Source organism: Bufo gargarizans, chromosome 2, assembly GCF_014858855.1.
Source record: "Bufo gargarizans isolate SCDJY-AF-19 chromosome 2, ASM1485885v1, whole genome shotgun sequence".
In the NCBI taxonomy this organism is placed as follows: Eukaryota; Metazoa; Chordata; class Amphibia; order Anura; family Bufonidae; genus Bufo; species Bufo gargarizans.
In genome coordinates, this window is record NC_058081.1 from 583,855,240 (window position 1) to 583,874,170 (window position 18,931).

Here is an 18,931-nt window from a genome sequence, read left to right on the forward strand (position 1 = left end):
GGCTTCACTTTAAAACATTTTGGGGCATATTTATTAAGACTGGTGTTTTAGACCCCTATATCTGGCGGTGGATCCGCCGAAGTAATGAAGAGGGGCGCTTCTAAATGTAAGACTGCTTCCTTGCTGTCTTATATTTAGACCATTTTCCACGCCTAAACCAGGCGTAGAAAATGGTAAATGAGACGCGCCTACAGCCCGTCCCCTTCCCCACCCGTGCCATGCCCGCTTTTTTAGACCTGGCATGAAGGGAGAAGTCGCTGATTGTGGCATGTTTAACCTTTGCGCCGTAATCTACAGCAGAAATATACCTAATACAGGCATATTTCAGTTTGATAAATGACCCCCCTTATTTATATCATCTTATAGAACTTTTGAGGTTTTAGACAACTAGTGCCAAAACTTAAAAGGATTCTGTCACCTCGTTTTCGGTTATAGAGCTGCTGACACGCGCGGCTAGATCGCCGCTATCATGTCCGCAATATACCTGTCCTATAAATGACCCTTGTAAGGAGCCTAAGGGGCTGTACTAACCTTCTCAGCCCAGCCACGCCCGCCTGTGAAGGAGCCCAGAACTTGAGCTTTTACACATCCCGAGGCGTGCGCCATCTTGGAGTCCCCGGCGGAGAAGATCGCAGCGGCCTCATAGGCGGCAGCAGCAGCAGCATCCTGTCAGTACGTTTTCATACTTACTGACAGGATGCTGCTGCTGCCACCTATGCCGCCGCTGCGATCCTCTCCGCCGGGGACTCCAAGATGGCGCACGCCTCGGGATGTGTAAAAGCTCAAGTTCTAGCGAATCTCGCGCGAACTTGAGCTCCTTCTCCCTGGCTAAGAGCGTGGCGCTCTGGATGCGTGGCACTCTCTTAGCTAGGGAGAAGAAAACCGCGCCCTGTACAAATTCTAGTCACCGCCTACTCGAACTGAATCGCCTCATTAGCATATGAGGCGCCAGAACTACCGGAGACCAGAGCGGACGAAATGGGGGGGGGGGTCCTGGAGCCGTACTGTTAGGTAATGTAACTGTTTCTATACATGTTTTTTGGTGAAAGGTCCTCTTTAATTGTTATTTATAATTTTCCATGTCAATATCTATATTTAAACAAAACCATAAAATCCTGCAGTTTTCGCACTGGCCACTAAGCCTTATCATAGATGCTATTTCTTTATCTGTACAGATTTTACTGCAGTTATCTGCCTATCTGTCATTTTAATCCTGCCTGTAATGATATCACCTTTCTGTATAGATAAGACAGGAGCCGCCATTCACAATAGGTGATTGTTACATCTTATCTATTCTTTCCTTGTACAATGACCTCTGCACTGGTCACACAGCATGCCTAGAAAATGCAGTTTTTGTAATGCTTTCTGAATGTCAATCTCAAGCAAGATGGCCGCCCCATAATCATGTTGAGAAATAGAATAAATCTGCAATCAGAAAATAAAAACAGATTAGAAAAATTTGGTTTTAACGGGCAGATAAAATTTTGGGTGACACATTCGCTTTAAATGTATCCCCTCCATATATAATATGTCTGATGATTAAAAAGTCCATATTTTGCTTGTCAGTGGAACTTTAAATTTACAGCCCACCCCTTGACAGCTCGGTCACGTAGCTGGTGAGTTGCCTGTGTTAGCACTGTCCATGGTCACTATTTATAGATGTGCATTCATGGCATGTTTGGGTCCCGTGCTTCGCGGCAGGAGCTAGGCCCTATTTTCAGCACCTGAATAGACATGACAGGTAACCCTGTGTGTCCGGCCACTCGTAGCCTACTGGGCTACTAAAGACACCTCCAGGGGGGAGCACTTTCTTTGGGTCGACAACTACAAGGTAAGAAGGAGTAATGTTCTTGTCTCCAGGAAGTGTGTATGTAATATTAGAACATGTATTTAGATTTACTCATGGACGCTGGAACATGAGAAGTTTCATCGCAGGAGCCTACAGAAGTAGGACATCTCTATGTATTCATTCCCAAACTTGCACCATTAGCAGGGACAGTCGCATGTACTCACTTCATAGAAGTTTTCATCTCTCCTTATGTTCTTTCATGTTATTGAGCCTAAGGCATATGACCTTAGTGATAAAATTACAGTCTTAGAGGAGGACTTAGTCTAAATTTATCTTACGCACAAAGACATCATATTATTTGGGGTCCATGAGCTTTGATCTCTTCTGCTTCCCAAGTTTTGCCAAAAATTTGCACCCTATAGAAGAACAAAGTTCTTTGCGTTTGACTGCTCAGCCCACGGAGTCTTAATTCTGTTCTCTTGTGAAATATCTACATGACAGCAGAATATGCAGTTAGGTGGAGTTCCCCTTTATGTACTCATATGTACTGGTAAATATTTGATAGGAGTGACATATGTCCATGTAAACGTTGTCTATTCGTTGTGACATACACGCTTGTAAGAAGCCCCTGGTGATGGTCCAAGGTCATTCAGGCTTCTTCTACTGCGTTTTTTCTACCTTTGCTTTTAAGAAAACTAATATTGACTAACATCGAGCTGCATGAACAATGTCCGTTAGGGTGACAACTCCACCAAAATAACTCATGCTGAATTGTCAGCTATTGGAGGTAATTGTAGTCTACAGCAATCAAATACAAACTGCAGAGCATGAGTGCAGATCCACAATGTACTGTAATCATGTTCCCAGCAAAAGATCGTAGACGGTTTGGTTGGGGTTAGGGCTGTAACTGCCTAGAAAACCACAAATCAAATACCTACAGTGCATTCGGAGAATCTTCAGATCCCATCACTTTTTTCACATTTTGTTACATTGCGGCCTTGTGCTAAAATTTTAAAGAAATCTATTTTTTTCCCATCATTCTGCACTCAATCCCCCACAATGAGAAAGTAAAAACAGAATGTTAGAAATCTTTTATCATTTATTGTAAAGGAAAAACTAAAATCTTGCATTGACATAAGTATTCAGACCCTTACTCAGGACTTAGTTGAAGCCCCTTTGGCGGCGATTATAGCCTCCAGTCTTCTTGGGTATGATGCCACAAGGTTTGCACACTTGGATTTGGAGATTTTCTGCCATTCTCCTCTGCAGATCCTCTCAAGCTCTGTCAGGTTGGATGGGGACCGTCGGTGGACAGCCATTTTAAATTTTCTACAGAGACATTCAATTGGGTTCAAGTCAGGGCTGTGGCTGTACCACTCAAGGACATTCACAGAGTTGTCCCTAAGACACTCCTTGGCTGTGTGCTTAGGGTCACTGTCTTGTTGGAGGGTGAACCTTTGACCCAGACTGAGGTCCAGGGCACTCTGGATTAGGTTTCTATTAAAGCATACCTGAGTTTTCATAGAATTTATTGTAGAATCATAATTGTAAAACAATAGGTCTTTTCTTTTTTGGGCTTCCTTGATGTCTTCCTCAGCTATAATATTCCCTATTTCACTTGCACAGCTAGATGCATTTCTCTCACAAGCAGGGGCATCTCCCTTCTGTGCAATATGCCAGTACTGTATGCAATTACCTCACTTCCCTTACTTCCCACTATATTTGTTTTCTTCTAGGGAGCTCAGAAAGCTGATAAGGATGGGCAGATCACACTTACAGACACACAGGCGCTTATCTGCTCTTCAGAAGCAACGTAGAAGCAAGAGCTCAGCTAGCTCTGAAACACCCCTATTTCTTGTGAACCATTTCTGTTAGTAGAGATGGATCTAGCCTAACAACAGACAGTGGACTGCAAATTAGGGGGAAGTGAAACCCCTTTTGGACATGACTTTACAGCTTTCTTCAGATGAATGCAGGCAGATTTTTTTTTTATGAAGTAGTTAAGAAATGTGCTTGTTACACCATTCTCTATTAAATTAGATTGTGTAAGTACAGTCACTCTTTAACAATATCTCAGTACTCCATTTAGCTTTTCCTCAACCCTGACCAGTCTCCCTGTCCAGGGTCTGAAAAACACCTCCACAGCATGATGCTTCCACCATGATGATTCACTGTAAAGATATGGGCAAGTGATAAGCAATGCATGGTTTCTCCAGACATAATGCTTAGAATTGTGGCCAAAAAGTAGTGATGGTTGACCTTCCATTGGTTTGTTGGTCATCTTTCTTATCAAGGCCCTTTTCTCCTGATTACTTAGTTTGGTAGGGTGGTAGCTCTTGAGGAGTCATGGTTGTTCCAGACTTCCATTTAAGAATTATGGAGACCACTGAACTTTTTGGAACTTTCAGTGCCACAAACATTTTTGTACCCTTCTCCAGTTCTGTGACTCCACACAATCCTGTTTCTGAGCTCTACAGGCAGTTATTTCCTCCTCATGGCTTGGTTTTTGTTCTGATATGTAGAGATGAGCTAATCGAATCCCATGAAGTGGAATTTGATCCAAATTTCTGGATAAATTCGATTTGTCTAGAAGCCGAATTTCCTTGTGCTTCATGTCAGCGAATCGACCTGAAATAGCATAAAAAACAAAAAAATTCAAACTTACCGCATTTGCTTGCGACGGGCCGCCAGCCTCCATCTTGCTTGAAGATCTCGGCCGAAAACTCTAGCGGCGCAAGATTCCATATCACACCGGCCAGCGTGATGACGTAATCTCGGGCCCCACGGAAATTCGGCTGAGATCTTCAAGCAAGATTGCGGCGGCTGGCTCGTTGCAAGCAAATGGAGGCGGTAAGTTTGAATTAATGTTTTTTTATTCTTCATTTTACACACAGATGCCGCGATCATGTATGAACACGACATCTGAGGGGTACAATTACGGGGCAGCGCTATCGTAGCTCCCTGTCATTGCACCCTCTACTTACAAAAAAAATGATGAAGTAATTCATCCCGAAGCAAACATTTTTGTACAGTTCGGTCAAGCAGCCAAATAGAATTTACAAGAAATTCGCTCATCTCTACTGATATGCATTGTTAGCTTTGAGAACTTATATAGAAAGGGCTGAGTCTTTCCAAATCATGTCCAGTCAACTGAATTTACCGCAGGTGGAATCCAATCAAGGTGTAGAAACATGATCAAGAGAAATGGGAGGCCCCCGGAGCTAAATTTCAAGTGTTATACTAAAGGGGCTGAATACTTATGTCCATGCAAAAAAAAAATCTTTTTAATACATTTTCAGACATTTCTAAAACTTTCACTTTCTCATTAAGGGTTATTGAGCACAGATTGATGTGGAAAACTTAAATTTGTTTTAATTTTAGCACCAGGCTGCAACAAAATATGAAGAATTTTTAAATGCATTATAGGTATCTGAATTGTGGTAGGCTTAGGCTAGTTTCACACTAGCGCTTTTAGATCCAGCAGGCTGTTATGCCAGGGAATAGCCTGCTGGATCTCTCTGCATTCGGGCGTTGCCGGAAGCTACCAGATTGCCAACCGAATCTAATAACTATAATGGGGATCGGAGGTGATCCGGTATTTGCCAAGCTTCGTGCAGCGGTTTTAGTCTGGCTGATTCTAGGCATGTTCGACGGGTTGTGGTCGGATCTCAACCGGTCCCCATTGTAGTGTGAAACTTCTTTAGGTTCTTTTCATAATGACCTCCAGGTGACCTTGCACTTGCCTAGACAGGAGATGTCTTCTCAGGTTCATATATGAGACATGACATAATGTATGTGAAATGACACACCACTGAAGGCTGTATGGTTATACAGGTGTTGCGACCATGTGGGCTTCACTCGAGTGCACACAACACTTACCAGCAATACTGCACATTGCCGGAAAATCTTCACTGCAAATACTGTATAATAAAAATAGTTTTATATTGATCGAGCTACCGTGCCCTGTCATGTCCATAGAGTCTCTTTAATAAGTGACATATACATAGTTACATAGTTTATATGGTTGAAAAAAGACATTAATCCATCAAGTTCAAGGGATAGATGGTCATGTGCCACCTCTGCCAATGTCTTCCAAAATGATTCACCCCCTTAGTATTTTTTTCAGTTTTGTTGCATTACAAATAGATTTTAATTCAGATTTTATGTACCGTATTTTTCGCCGTATAAGACGCACTTTTTCTTCCCCCAAAATGGGGGAGAAATGCCCCTGCGTCTTATACGGCGAATGCAGTCAGTTTTACATCGCTGGATGCGATGTAAAGCGAGCGGGGACTCGGGGAGGGACTGGGAGGAGGAGCTGGGGCCGGCAATAGCGGCAGGGCGGTGCAGTCACTGTACTAAAGGCCCGCCCCGCCGCTCCGGTGTACTAATAAAATGTCATATTCAATTAATGGTTACTAGATATGCCCCTTTATGCCTAATGGTACCTTAAATCCTAAGCGCATCCGTACAATGCAGGCCGGGCGGGCGGCAGCGTAACTCCCTGATGTCACGTGCCTGCGCCGCCTACTTTATGAATGAAGCAGGCGGCGCAGGCAAGTGACGTCAGTGAGTGACGCGCCGCGCCGGCTGCCCGGCCTGCCGGCATTGTACTAAAGCGCTTAGGATTTAAGGTACTTTTAGGAATAAAGAGGCATATTTAATAACTATTAACTGAATAAGACATATTATATTAGTATACTGGAGCGGCGGGGGATCTGTGGATGGCACAGTTATGGGCTGGGAGGGTCTGTGGATGACACATGTATAACAGTGCCATCCACAGATCCCCCCCCTGTAACAGTGCCAGCCACAGATCCCCCCATAACAGTGTCTGTCATCCACAGTTCCCTCATAACAGTGTCCGTCATCCACAGTTCCCCCCATAACAGTGTCCGTCATCCACAGTTCCCTCATAACAGTGTCCGTCATCCACAGTTCCCCCCATAACAGTGTCCGTCATCTACAGATCCCCCCCATAACAGTGTCCGTCATCTACAGATCCCCCCATAACAGTGTCCTTCATCCACAGATCCCCCCATAACAGTGTCCGTCATCCACAGATCCCCCCATAACAGTGTCCGTCATCCACAGATCCCCCCATAACAGTGTCCGTCATCCACAGATCCCCCCATAACAGTGTCCGTCATCCACAGATCCCCCCATAACAGTGTCCGTCATCCACAGATCCCCAGTAATAGTGCCATCCACAGACCACCTAGTTCCAAACCCACAGCACACCTTTTGGTTAAAAAAAAATTTTTTCTTATTTTCCTCCCCAAAAACCTAGGTGCGTCTTATACGCCGGTGCGTCTTATACGGCGAAAAATACGGTAATGGACCTGATAAAATAGTTAAAATTGTCCCAATGGAATCGAAAAAATACATGAATATATTTCATAAATAAATACATAAAACTGAACAGTTGTGTTTGCCTATGTACTCACTCCCTGTGCCCTTGGGGACCTCTAAATAAGATCTGGTCCAAAAAATTTACTTCAGGAGTCAAATATTTAGTTGAATAAAGTCCCCTCAGTGCAATACAAGTGTCACATGATCTCACATAAATACACCTTTTCTGAAAGGCCTGCTAAACAAGCAACATGAAGACCAATGAGACTCCAAACATGTCAGGCACATGCTGCCCATGTGCCAAAAACGAAAATCTCTAATTTACTCCAGTTTTCTGGTGTGTTGAAGTGCTGGCCTGCAGTTGCCCCACCCTCATCTGCAAAACTTTTCACACATAATTTTTTTTTTAAATGGCAACATTTTTAGCACAATGTTATTTGTACCAAACTTTGTAACATAATACATGCATACAATTTTGATAAAAAAAATCTCAAACTTCTCACACCCCACAAAGCACCACTAAACCCATGATAACAAAATGAAAACAATATGGCACAACTACAAATCTGACAGGAGAAGGCAGCCCACCAAAACTTACAGACCGGGCATTAACCCCTTGAGGACAAGTCTGTTTAAAAATGGCACCCACTCCAGAGCGCAGCAGGCGTCATAGCCGGCTGGTTTATGTTGTTTTAAACAGCTGACACCCAGGGCTAATGACATGGTCATATGTGACCACAGCATCTAAGACATCTTTCCCTGAGAACGCTGAGCTCCTGTGGCCAGAAAGGCTCCCCACGTGGTTATTGGTCGAGCCGTTCTTCCTATTGGTAGCCTAAGCCCCTCTGAAGGATCCGAGGCAACCACAGCAATAGTTCCTATGGACTCCTGCCTGTGGCAGGGCTCAGAAGGAACGTATTGAATGTCCCATAGGTTGCAATGATAATTCATTGCCATCTATTGGACAAGACATCTAAGGATCGTATGCTCAAGTCCCCTAAGAGGACTTAAAATATGTGTAAAAAAAAATAAAAAGTAGAAAAATATATAAAATTGTATTTGCCCCCTTTTCCCATAATAAAAATAATTTGCGTCACTTCTTCCCAAACTGCCCGTACTGTTAAAATATAAACATATTTATCCCATACGCAGAAGCTGTAATGGAAAAAAAAAATCAAAATAGCCAATTTGTCCCTTCACCTCTCCTCCACACTCCAAAATGTACCAAGTGGTACCTTGGAACCGAACCCGAGTTTGGGAAATGTTTTTTTACAGTACAAATACATTTATGAAGTTATTGCGTGAATTCTCACGAGATTTCACGAAGCAATAACTTCAGCTCATCGGAGCCAATACATTCTAATACTGTACGGAGCTCCTGCTCCATACAGTATTAGAACGTAGTTTTATGCGAATCAACTTCTGATGTTTCATCCGAAGTCGATTCGCTCATCCCTAGTGACAATCACTCCCAGGAAACACAAAGTGCAAAGCCCTAGATTTCTAAGAAAGTAACAAATTTTCCTTTTGAAAAATTGTAATAAAAAGAAGTCACCCTCCACTCACACCCTTTTTCGACTTCTTTGTTGGAAAAAGTGGAATAGTGTAGGTGCCTCACCATATTTCGCAATGTATTTACACCAGACAGCTAGCAGAAATACATTGATAAGTCTGCTTCCCTTCTGTTACAAAGCTGTCTTCCTGCAGCCACCACTAGGGGTAGCTCAGTGCATAGAAATGTTTACAGTTATCATTTACTGGAAGCTGAAGTAATCACTTTGCACTGAGCTCCCACTAGTGGCGGCTGCATGAAAATAGTGTTTTTTTGTCAGGAGCAGAAGATGGAGTTCAGCTCCTGTGCCCCTCCCCTCGGCCCGCTAGGAGTTGCATGGTCTGCCTCCATTGAAGATATGCCACTGGTCAAGTTTAATCAGAGATTTAACAAAGACACTGAAGATAACACTGCAAATAACCATAGCTGAGATGGAAGTACCTAAACATAGGACCACTATAAGCTATATACTCCAAAGAGTGGGGCTCTATGGAAGAGTGGGCAGAAAAAAAAGCAATTGCTTAAAGGAAAACACATGTGGCAGACTTCTCAAACACATGGAAGAAGGTTCTCTGGTCATATGAAACTAAAAGTGAACTTTTTGACCATTAGATGAAAGGCTATGTGTGGCACAAACCCAACACTTCCCATAACCAGGGCCATCTTAACGCGGGCAAAAGGGGCAGCTGCCCAAGGCCGAGTTGCTCCTGGTGGGCCCAAGGCAGCTGCCTCTTGAGCCCCACTGGCCACTGCCCACAAATTATTTTTCCTCCCATAAGACGCATTTTCTCCCCCAAAAAGTGGGGGGGAAACGTCCCTGCGTCTTATAGGGTGAATACTAATCAGCGCTTCCATTATGGAAGAGCTGATTAGTACCGGAGTACCGGGAAGCGGTGAAAGCTCTGTACTCACCGCTTCCTGGTCCTCGGCTATGCACAGCATGACCTCACAATGTGCGCAGCCTTCACAGCCGACAGCCGAAGACCAGGAAGAAGAGGGAGAGTGCTGGTGGCGAGGAGCGGCGGCGTCTGGGGGGCTGATACATGAGGCTGGGGGGCTGATACATTAGGCTGGGGGGCTAATACATGAGGCTGGAGGGCTAATACATGAGGCTGGGGGGCTGATACTTGAGGCTGGGGGGGCTGATACTTGAGGCTGGGGGGGCTGATACATGAGGCTGGGGGCTGATACATGAGGCTTGGGGACTGATACATGAGGCTGGGGGGCTGAGACATGAGGCTGGGAGGCTGATACATGAGGCTGGGGGCTGATACATGAGGCTGGGGGGCTGATATGAGGCTGGGGGCTGATACATGAGGCTGGGGGACTGATACATGAGGCTGGGGGCTGATACATGAGGCTTGGGGGCTGATACATGAGGCTGGGGGCGGATACATGAGGCTGGGGGGCTGATACATGAGGCTGGGGGGCTGATACATGAGGCTGGGGGGCTGATACAGGAGGCTGGGGGGGCTGATATATGGCATTGGGGGCTGATATATGGCATTAGGGGGCTGATATGACGTCTGATTGAGGGTCTTATTAACATTGGGGGCTAATTGGGGCTGTCAGCTGAGGTCTGATTAACATTGGGGGTCTCATTGGTGGTCTGACCTGAGGTGTAATGGAAAATATTTTTTTTCTTATTGTCCTCCTCTAAAACCTAGGTGCGGCCTATGGGCCAGTGCGTCTTATAGGGCGAAAAATACGGTACTTGCTTGCTCCTCCTCCCGACCTCCCCTGCCCTTTGCGTACACCACTTGACGTGACGTCACGCGGAGGCACTGCAACGCTAGGGTGAACCGAGCCCCGGTCTCCTTCCTGAACTGCAGAGCAGTGCCCACTTCCAACCCTGAGCCCAGATGCCCAGAGCACTGATCCTGAGCCGCTGGAGTCTTCAGAACTGGAAGTATTTACAGTAATTCACTGTAAGCTATATTATATATATTACTTGTTTTTTTTTGTGTGTGTGTGTGTGTTGTGGTGGAGGGCGTGATTGCATGCTAGGGTGTGGGAAGTTGGAATCCAGGGGGCCAAGTAAATTCTTGCTCAGGGTCCAATCAATATTAAAGACGACCCTGCCCATAACCCTAAGAGCACCATTCCCACAGTGAAGAATGGTGGTGGCAGCATCATGCTGTTGGGATTCTTTTCATTAGCTGGCACTGGAAAACTAGTCAGGATTGAAGAAAAGATAGAAGGCAGTAAATACAGGACCATTCTTGAAGAAAATCTGTTCAGTCTATCAGAGATTTCAGACTGAGATAGAGGTTCCCTTTTCAGCAGGACAGTAGTTCAAGGGGAAGCATGTAAGACCAGACCTCAATCCAGTGGAGAATCTGGAACATTGTGACGTGACTTGCAGATTGCTGTACACCTACACAACCCATCTAACATGAAGTAGCTGGAGCAGTTTTGCCTGGAAGAATGGGGAACAATCCCAGAATGTAGATGTGCTAATCTTATATAGACATACCCGAGGAGATCTGCATCTGTAACATCAGCAAAAGGTGGCTCCACAAAGTATTGAATTTCAGGGAGTGAATACTTATGCACATTAAAGCTCTCTTTTTTTTAAATCTTGTACTTTGAAAGTGGTCGGCCTATTATGGAAATCAAATGCTATTTTTATTCTAGGTTGTAATACAGCAAAAAAGGAAAAACATTACGAATACGAAAACTTTTGGAAGTCATTGTAGCAACCAGATAAATAATGATATACAGGTCCTTCTAAAAAAATGTGCATATTGTGATAAAGTTCATTATTTTCTGTAATGTACTGATAAACATTAGACTTTCATATATTTTAGATTCATTACACACCAACTGAAGTAGTTCAAGCCTTTTATTGTTTTAATATTGATGATTTTGGCATACAGCTCATGAAAACCCCAAATTCCTATCTAAAAAAATTAGCATATCATGAAAAGGTTCTCTAAACGAGCTATTAACCTAATCATCTGAATCAACTAATTCACTCTAAACACCTGCAAAAGATTCCTGAGGCTTTTAAAAACTCCCAGCCTGGTTCATTACTCAAAACCGCAATCATGGGTAAGACTGCCGACCTGACTGCTGTCCAGAAGGCCATCATTGACACCGTCAAGCAAGAGGGTAAGACACAGAAAGAAATTTCTGAACGAATAGGCTGTTCCCAGAGTGCTGTATCAAGGCACCTCAGTGGGAAGTCTGTGGGAAGGAAAAAGTGTGGCAGAAAACGCTGCACAACGAGAAGAGGTGACCGGACCCTGAGGAAGATTGTGGAGAAGGACCGATTCCGGACCTTGGGGGAGCTGCGGAAGCAGTGGACTGAGTCTGGAGTAGAAACATCCAGAGCCACCGTGTACAGGCGTGTGCAGGAAATGGGCTACAGGTGCCGCATTCCCCAGGTCAAGCCACTTTTGAACCAGAAACAGCGTCATTCCCCAGGTCAAGCCACTTTTGAACCAGAAACAGCGGCAGAAGCGCCTGACCTGGGCTACAGAGAAGCAGCACTGGACTGTCATTCGGAAATCAATGTGCCAGAGTCTGGAGGAAGACTGGGGAGAGTCAAGTACCCACAGTCAGTGATGGTCTGGGGTGCCATGTCAGCTGCTGGTGTTGGTCCACTGTGTTTTATCAAGGGCAGGGTCAATGCAGCTAGCTATCAGGAGATTTTGGAGCACGTCATGCTTCCATCTGCTGAAAAGCTTTATGGAGATGAAGATTTCATTTTTCAGCACAACCTGGCACCTGCTCACAGTGCCAAAACCACTGGTAAATGGTTTACTGACCATGGTATTACTGGGCTCAATTGGCCTGCCAACTCTCCTGACCTGAACCCCATAGAGAATCTGTGGGATATTGGGAAGAGAAAGTTGAGAGACGCAAGACCCAACACTCTGGATGAGCTTAAGGCCGCTATCGAAGCATCCTGGGCCTCCATAACACCTCAGCAGTGCCACAGGCTAATTGCCTCCATGCCACGCCGCATTGAAGCAGTCATTTCTGCAAAAGGATTCCCGACCAAGTATTGAGTGCATAACTGAACATAATTATTTGAAGGTTGACTTTTTTTGTATTAAAAACACTTTTCTTTTATTGGTCGGATGAAATATGCAAATTTTTTTAGATAGGAAATTTGGGTTTTCATGAGCTGTATGCCAAAATCATCAATATTAAAACAATAAAAGGCTTGAACTACTTCAGTTGTGTGTAATGAATCTAAAATATAAAAAAGTCTAATGTTTATCAGTACATTACAGAAAATAATGAACTTTATCACAATATGCAATTTTTTTTAGAAGGACCTGTATAGGGGCAGATTTCTAGTAGCGTGGCAGTGTACGCCTCATCATAAATTAGGGGCAGTATCTGACAGTCTGTGCACTCACAGATTTCAGTGTTCTTTTATGTCAGAGAACTGATGTAAAAGATTATAAATGTGGCGGGGCTGCTGACCTTAGCCCATCCCTGACATCACCATGCCCCTTTTTCGGGAATGTGGCGAAGATAGCAGAGAAACACCAGTGTTGTGTTGAAAAAATTGCACACGTGCAGTTTGTGACTTTTTCACATCAGAAAAACAATAGTTATGATAAATGTGCCCCTTAGTTCCCAGATAAATAGCATCAAACTGCACCCAGGCCCATAGTGACATACCGTATTCAAATGCATAGTTTAATATAATGTCCAGATAAATAGTACACACAGCATGCAAAAAAATATGTTAAACAGTGTCCAGATAAATAGCACCAACTGTGTCCAGATAAATGGTGTCATATGGCACCTAGATAACTACTATCAGACACTGTCTAGATAAATAGGATCATACAGTGCCCGGATAAACAGTACCATTCAGCGTCTCGATAAATAAAATATATAAATACTACAGCTTTCAGAATATACTGCAACCAGTGCCCAGATAATCAGTGTCATGTGCTGCTTTACACCCACCTGGGTTTTCTGGTTGTTGGTGTTGGTCCTGTGTAGAACAATACCAGGGGATTGTATTTTCCAGATGTTGTCCTCAGATTGCCCTTTCTTGTAAAAGGAGCGGTTTTGTTGATGCATACGTAAGAAATCTTTAAGTTTTCATCCTCCTGGGACATTTGCATGTTTTATTGTGCAGTGTAGTAGATGTAACTATGCTTTTATGACAATGATCAACAGAAAAAGACTCTTTATGCCAAGACTGGCGCCTAAAGGGAGGGGAAGTAGAACTAAAAGGATTGTTCTCTTCTTTTGGAACTATTTCTTTTGGCAGAATTTGTAAAAAAAAAAAAAAAAAAAAACACACAAAAACCAGAATTAAACAAATGTGATCTGCATTCATTACATCACTACCATTACTATGACAAACCCAATTAATTAACATCTGAATATTGGTGTGTGTGTGTGTACAGCGGCTAAGTGAGCCCAATATTTGCTATAACATAAATCCCATTGAGATCAGCGTAGCTCCTGAGACAACTAATTCATGAAAAGACTGACATACAGACAGATTTTTGGAATGCATTAGATCATTTTGGTGGGTGCTGAACCAATGCAATGCATGTTCCCACCATAGAGTGTTTTTTTTTTTCATCAAGTTAATTGATTTTCATTTAATTTACAATAACTTTGGTTCTTTGCTAACATGGACGCTGTGTATTTTCCCATTTACAGCTATGGATAACTTTGAATATAGTATACAGATCAATGACCGTGACTGGGAGGAATTTTACTCTACGGCTGAGGAATGTGGCTTAATGCAAGTGTCCCTGGCCACAGCGGAGGAAATCTGTTTGAGCGACACCGAACAAGAAGATACTACTAACCGCACACTGTCCAACAAGCCCAAGTTCATTCGCATCAGCTTGTGCCCACCGCCACAAGAGGAACAACCAGCTCTACAGATCTCCCAGCCAGTTCTGTCTCAGTCCGTACAAAAAAGCAACAGGTGGCTACACCCAGATGAAGACGTACTGTCAGGTAGCGAAGATGAAGAAGAGTTAGGATCAGTCACCAGATTTCTTTGCCAAAAGGAGTATATGCTGCAAAATAAGGAATCAGAGCACAGTATAGACATTCCACTTCGAAAGTCAGTAGACCATGACGTAAGCAACCCATGGAACGAAAATTCAAAGATCCATTCAGAAAAAAAAGTATAGTTGAATACATGAGAACGCTGAACCTTGACCAAAATGCTCAATATAAAGAAGACCCCCAGATGCATATGGGTAAAACCACAATGGAACGAAGTACTAATACAGAGGTGGAATTGTGGCACCGCAGTGCAGGACCTACAGTGTCTGTACAGCCTGACGTTAATCCAAGACCCAGCGCCAACTTGGATGACCTTAATAATTCACTGGATTGTGCACATAAGTTTGAGAGTTGCTCCTCGGTAAATGGCTGTCTACAAGATGACAAAATTCCTGATGTAAATAGAAGTAGAGATGACACAACAGGTGAAATGTGGTACTTAAGACAGGAGGCTACTTTGTCAGGGCTCCTCAGTAAAGATAATTGTGTCAATGAAGAACATGAGATGCCTGATGGTCCAACAAGTCTTGAGGAACCTCCTTCCTCCAAGCATGATGGACTTGTCTACTACAGCATGGAAAACGATGCTCAGGACAATAGTTGTGAGGTGGCAATAGAAGCCAGTCTAAATTCCTCAGCCGTGGAGCAAAATGTCCCAACTTCAACTATCGAAGAATTACATTCATGTGTCTCCCAGTCAGATGGCCTAGAAGTGAAGGCTACATCAAATATATCTAAACCTGTAGATTATACGACCACCATCCACAGCCCTGTGCTTGTTAATACAACCACAAGAGCTTGGAGAAATCCGATGCTAACTCAGCCATCCTCAGTATACTCTAGGAAGACAGTCCTGACTTTACCTGAAATGTATGACTTTTTCTTTGATGATATTTCAGACACTGTATCTCTTGAGACAGAATCAATCATGGCAAGCAAAGATGACATTGTGTATACCCCAGAGATGTACGACTATTTCTTTCTTGAGGATGAGGAGGAAAATGTAGTGAAATGCAAAGGTGACAACACAAGTCAAGCATCAGGTACAGATTTGGCCTTGGCTTCCACGTCCTCAGTGGATGCTACTTGGCCTGAAGCCTGTGAGTTTTTCTTTGCTGATGGGCCTCAAAATGATGACAGGGAGGGAATTTCATTCAGTATCCCATCTTCCCACATGACAAGTGCTGCAGACATTAGCCAGTCCTTTGTTCCTGAAGGACTAAAGGGATTCAAAGTGAGGAGAGCACATCACATGAGAGGCCCGGATGGGAGTCTCATTCCTCAAGATCATCACAGGCCATCCAAAATATCAGGTAATGACTAAAATAACATAACTATAATAACAACTGCAGGATATGATGACGCTTTGCTTTAATGTTTGTTTGCAGGCTCTATTGTGCCACATTTGTCCCCCAGCAGAAGTGACGCTTGCTTAGTATTCCTTGCCTTTGCATCTTGGGCTGTGAAATCTTCAGACTTGCAATCTTCAGATGGATGGAAAACAGGTGTGTCCGATCTTCCCACCTACTTTTGAGAAGTTAATGCATACCAGTGTAAAATACTTTATATTTCTTCAGAAAACTATTCTGCCGCAAATAATTACTGAAATCTACAGCAGCTCTGAGCTGCCGTAGATTACATTCTGGCTTGTGGACTGCCAGAGGAGCCATGTAATTTGCGCCTCCTCGTCAACTACATGGCTCCTCTGGCAGCGCAGGCTCCATTAAGACTGGTTTAGCAGATGCCGGTCTTGAGTAATCAGGGCCTATAAGGACTACAAATAGCAGCACGTTGCTTTATGCACAAAGACGCATGCAAACATAAATAAATAAATGTAAAATGCATTAGGCCGGGTTCACGACACCATTTATTTTTCCGTTCTTCTGATCCGTCAGAAGAACAGAATAAACAAAAAAAAGGATACTGTATTTTTTGCATCCAATATGATCAGTTATACATATTTGGAATCCGTTTTAACCATTTCCATATGAGATTCGTTATTGTAGATGGGATAAAAAAAAAAGTCCTTCATGCATTTTGTCTAAAATAATGGATCTCAAACGGAAATGGCTAAAACTTATGCCAAATATGCATAACTGAGCATAATGGGTTCAAAAAATACAGTATCCGTTTTTTTTTTCTGTTCTTCTGACAGCTCAGAAGAATGGAAAAATAAACAGTAATGTGAACCCGGCTTTACTGCTATACTTACTATATAAAAATTCTAAGCTGCCTATATTCTACATTGCAATGGATGTTGTACGCCAAAAGCCCATGAGAGGCAAGTCTTTTAGTATAGGTCCCGTCTGTTAGAAGCTTGTTGCTGGTAGATGGGCCCTACATATTCTTGATCAAATATATGTGCAAATAACTTTTAATTTTCACATAGTAAGTATAGCAGTAATGCAGCGTACATTTGTTCATGTTTTCAATGTTTGCATGAGTCTTTGTGCATAAAGCAGTGTGCTGCTACTTGTAGTCCTTGTTTGCTTTTGCGTTGCAGCCATGGTAGTGTGCACCTGTATTTCCCTTTTTATGCATGGTTTGGAGGTGCTGGTCTAACTCTCTGTAGAATCAGGGGCTATACCCATGGCTTAATCCTCTGCTTTCAAGTAACAGAATTATTATCTTGACATTATGTACAGCACTAACATTACAGGAACATTGTATGGAATTGATAGAAACATTTTTGAAAGAATTTTGGAATTGAAATTTACTGTTCTACATAAAAGTTTTATAGAGCTTGGTGTAAAAACACATAGGAATTTCTAAGAGATAGATCTGAACTTAAAGTATAACTGTCATTGCTGGTAGTTTTTCTGAATAATCTGCCATGTGAGTGTATATGAGAAATAAAATTTCTGGCCATTATATGATTTGTATCTGACAGCATTTTTTCACATCTAAAATCTGTCTGTTAGGCCACATTAACACGATCGTATTTTTAGTCCGCATCCTATTCCCATTTTTTCCTAATTGGATGTGGACCCATTCATTTCAACAGGGCTGTAAATGATGCGGACAGCACACTATGCAGTGAGCTGCCAGAATGTTTTACGTTAGACATTAGGAGCTCAGACCACTAGAACTATATATTAAGAAGGCAATCACAGACATTTAGGCCCAATTATACAATTTAAAAAAATGGCGTCCAAGGGCGGGCATTCAGAGCAACATATTTTTATTCACTAAGACCTGTAAAATATTGGCTAAAATGGAAAGGAAATTCATATGGCTCACATATTTTCAAAATTACTACATAATACATTCTGAAATGAATCATGTGAGTGTGAAATATGGATACCAGAAATTATACTATTTGTTGTCAGTATATGCACAATTTCTAATCCATATTTACATCTGTCTGAATAAGGCCTTAGGCTGAGATCACACTAGAATGTGAGTACATGTTTGATACACCAACAGAATTAATTACTTTTTATTGAATTGAACCAATGCCAATTAAAACGTATCAGTTTACTTCTGTTACATCAGAAAACTTAGTATTTTTATCTTCTATAACGAATTATGTTTCATCACATGAGGGCAGTTAGTGACGTAATGTGTGAGACTCCTGAATTTGTGGATCTACCGTACTCCGTTTTCTATGAACTTACCCCTTACCCTTCTGATTTTACAGCTCTACTGGCAAACATTGGTGCCGTCTCCGCCATTCAGTATTTACGGAGGCGAAGGAAAAGAACCTGGCAAGAATCTCCACCAGACTCTGGAGACGAAACCTAATCTTCCCAATAAATCTGATCTACAAGTCCAAGGAGCAACAGTATGGATGGAAAGGTCTCCAGACTGCATGATGGCCATCTGCCTGTAGCTCACATCTACTCATTCCCTGCAAGTGAAGCCAATTTGAGACTCACTGCTTCAGTATTGAATTTATCCAAGATGCGTATAAATTATTTCACAGCACCTTAGACAAGAGTTTGAAGAAACATGAGTAGGTTAGTGGTGGACACATTCAGAAGGTCATCAAGTATGTTTTCTGGAAGAAGTACGTTATATTATAGACTTCTGAGGGAACGGGCCTGGTCATGTTCTTCAGCCTGACACGGTCAGCATTTTATAGACTAGTTTGAGGGTTCTCAGATCTAGAGGCTGTCACCTGAAGTCGCAGTGGGAGATCAGTGGAAACACAAGGGAGCTTTGTGCTGGGATTCTTCTGCCTGCAGTGTTGCTGTGATACATAATAAATTGTGTCTAGTTTACCCCCGCAG

At 42.9% G+C, this 18,931-nt stretch overlaps 1 protein-coding gene across 3 annotated transcripts; it reads left to right on the forward strand.

Annotated features, from left to right (window-relative positions):
• The first annotated feature begins 1,637 nt into the window (after positions 1–1,637).
• PERM1 (PPARGC1 and ESRR induced regulator, muscle 1) lies at positions 1,638–18,931 on the forward strand. 3 transcript variants are annotated; one of them, XM_044281804.1, is made up of 5 exons: positions 1,638–1,831; positions 10,361–10,621; positions 15,599–16,012; positions 16,088–16,204; positions 18,340–18,931. In XM_044281804.1, exons 3-5 carry the CDS (start codon positions 15,628–15,630, stop codon positions 18,441–18,443), a joined length of 606 nt encoding a protein of 201 aa, XP_044137739.1. In that variant the 5' UTR covers positions 1,638–1,831; positions 10,361–10,621; positions 15,599–15,627; the 3' UTR covers positions 18,444–18,931. The 3 variants fall into 3 exon arrangements, with proteins under 3 accessions (XP_044137739.1, XP_044137740.1, XP_044137738.1); XM_044281803.1 differs by lacking the exon at positions 10,361–10,621 and having other exon boundaries at positions 1,639–1,831; XM_044281805.1 differs by lacking the exons at positions 10,361–10,621; positions 16,088–16,204.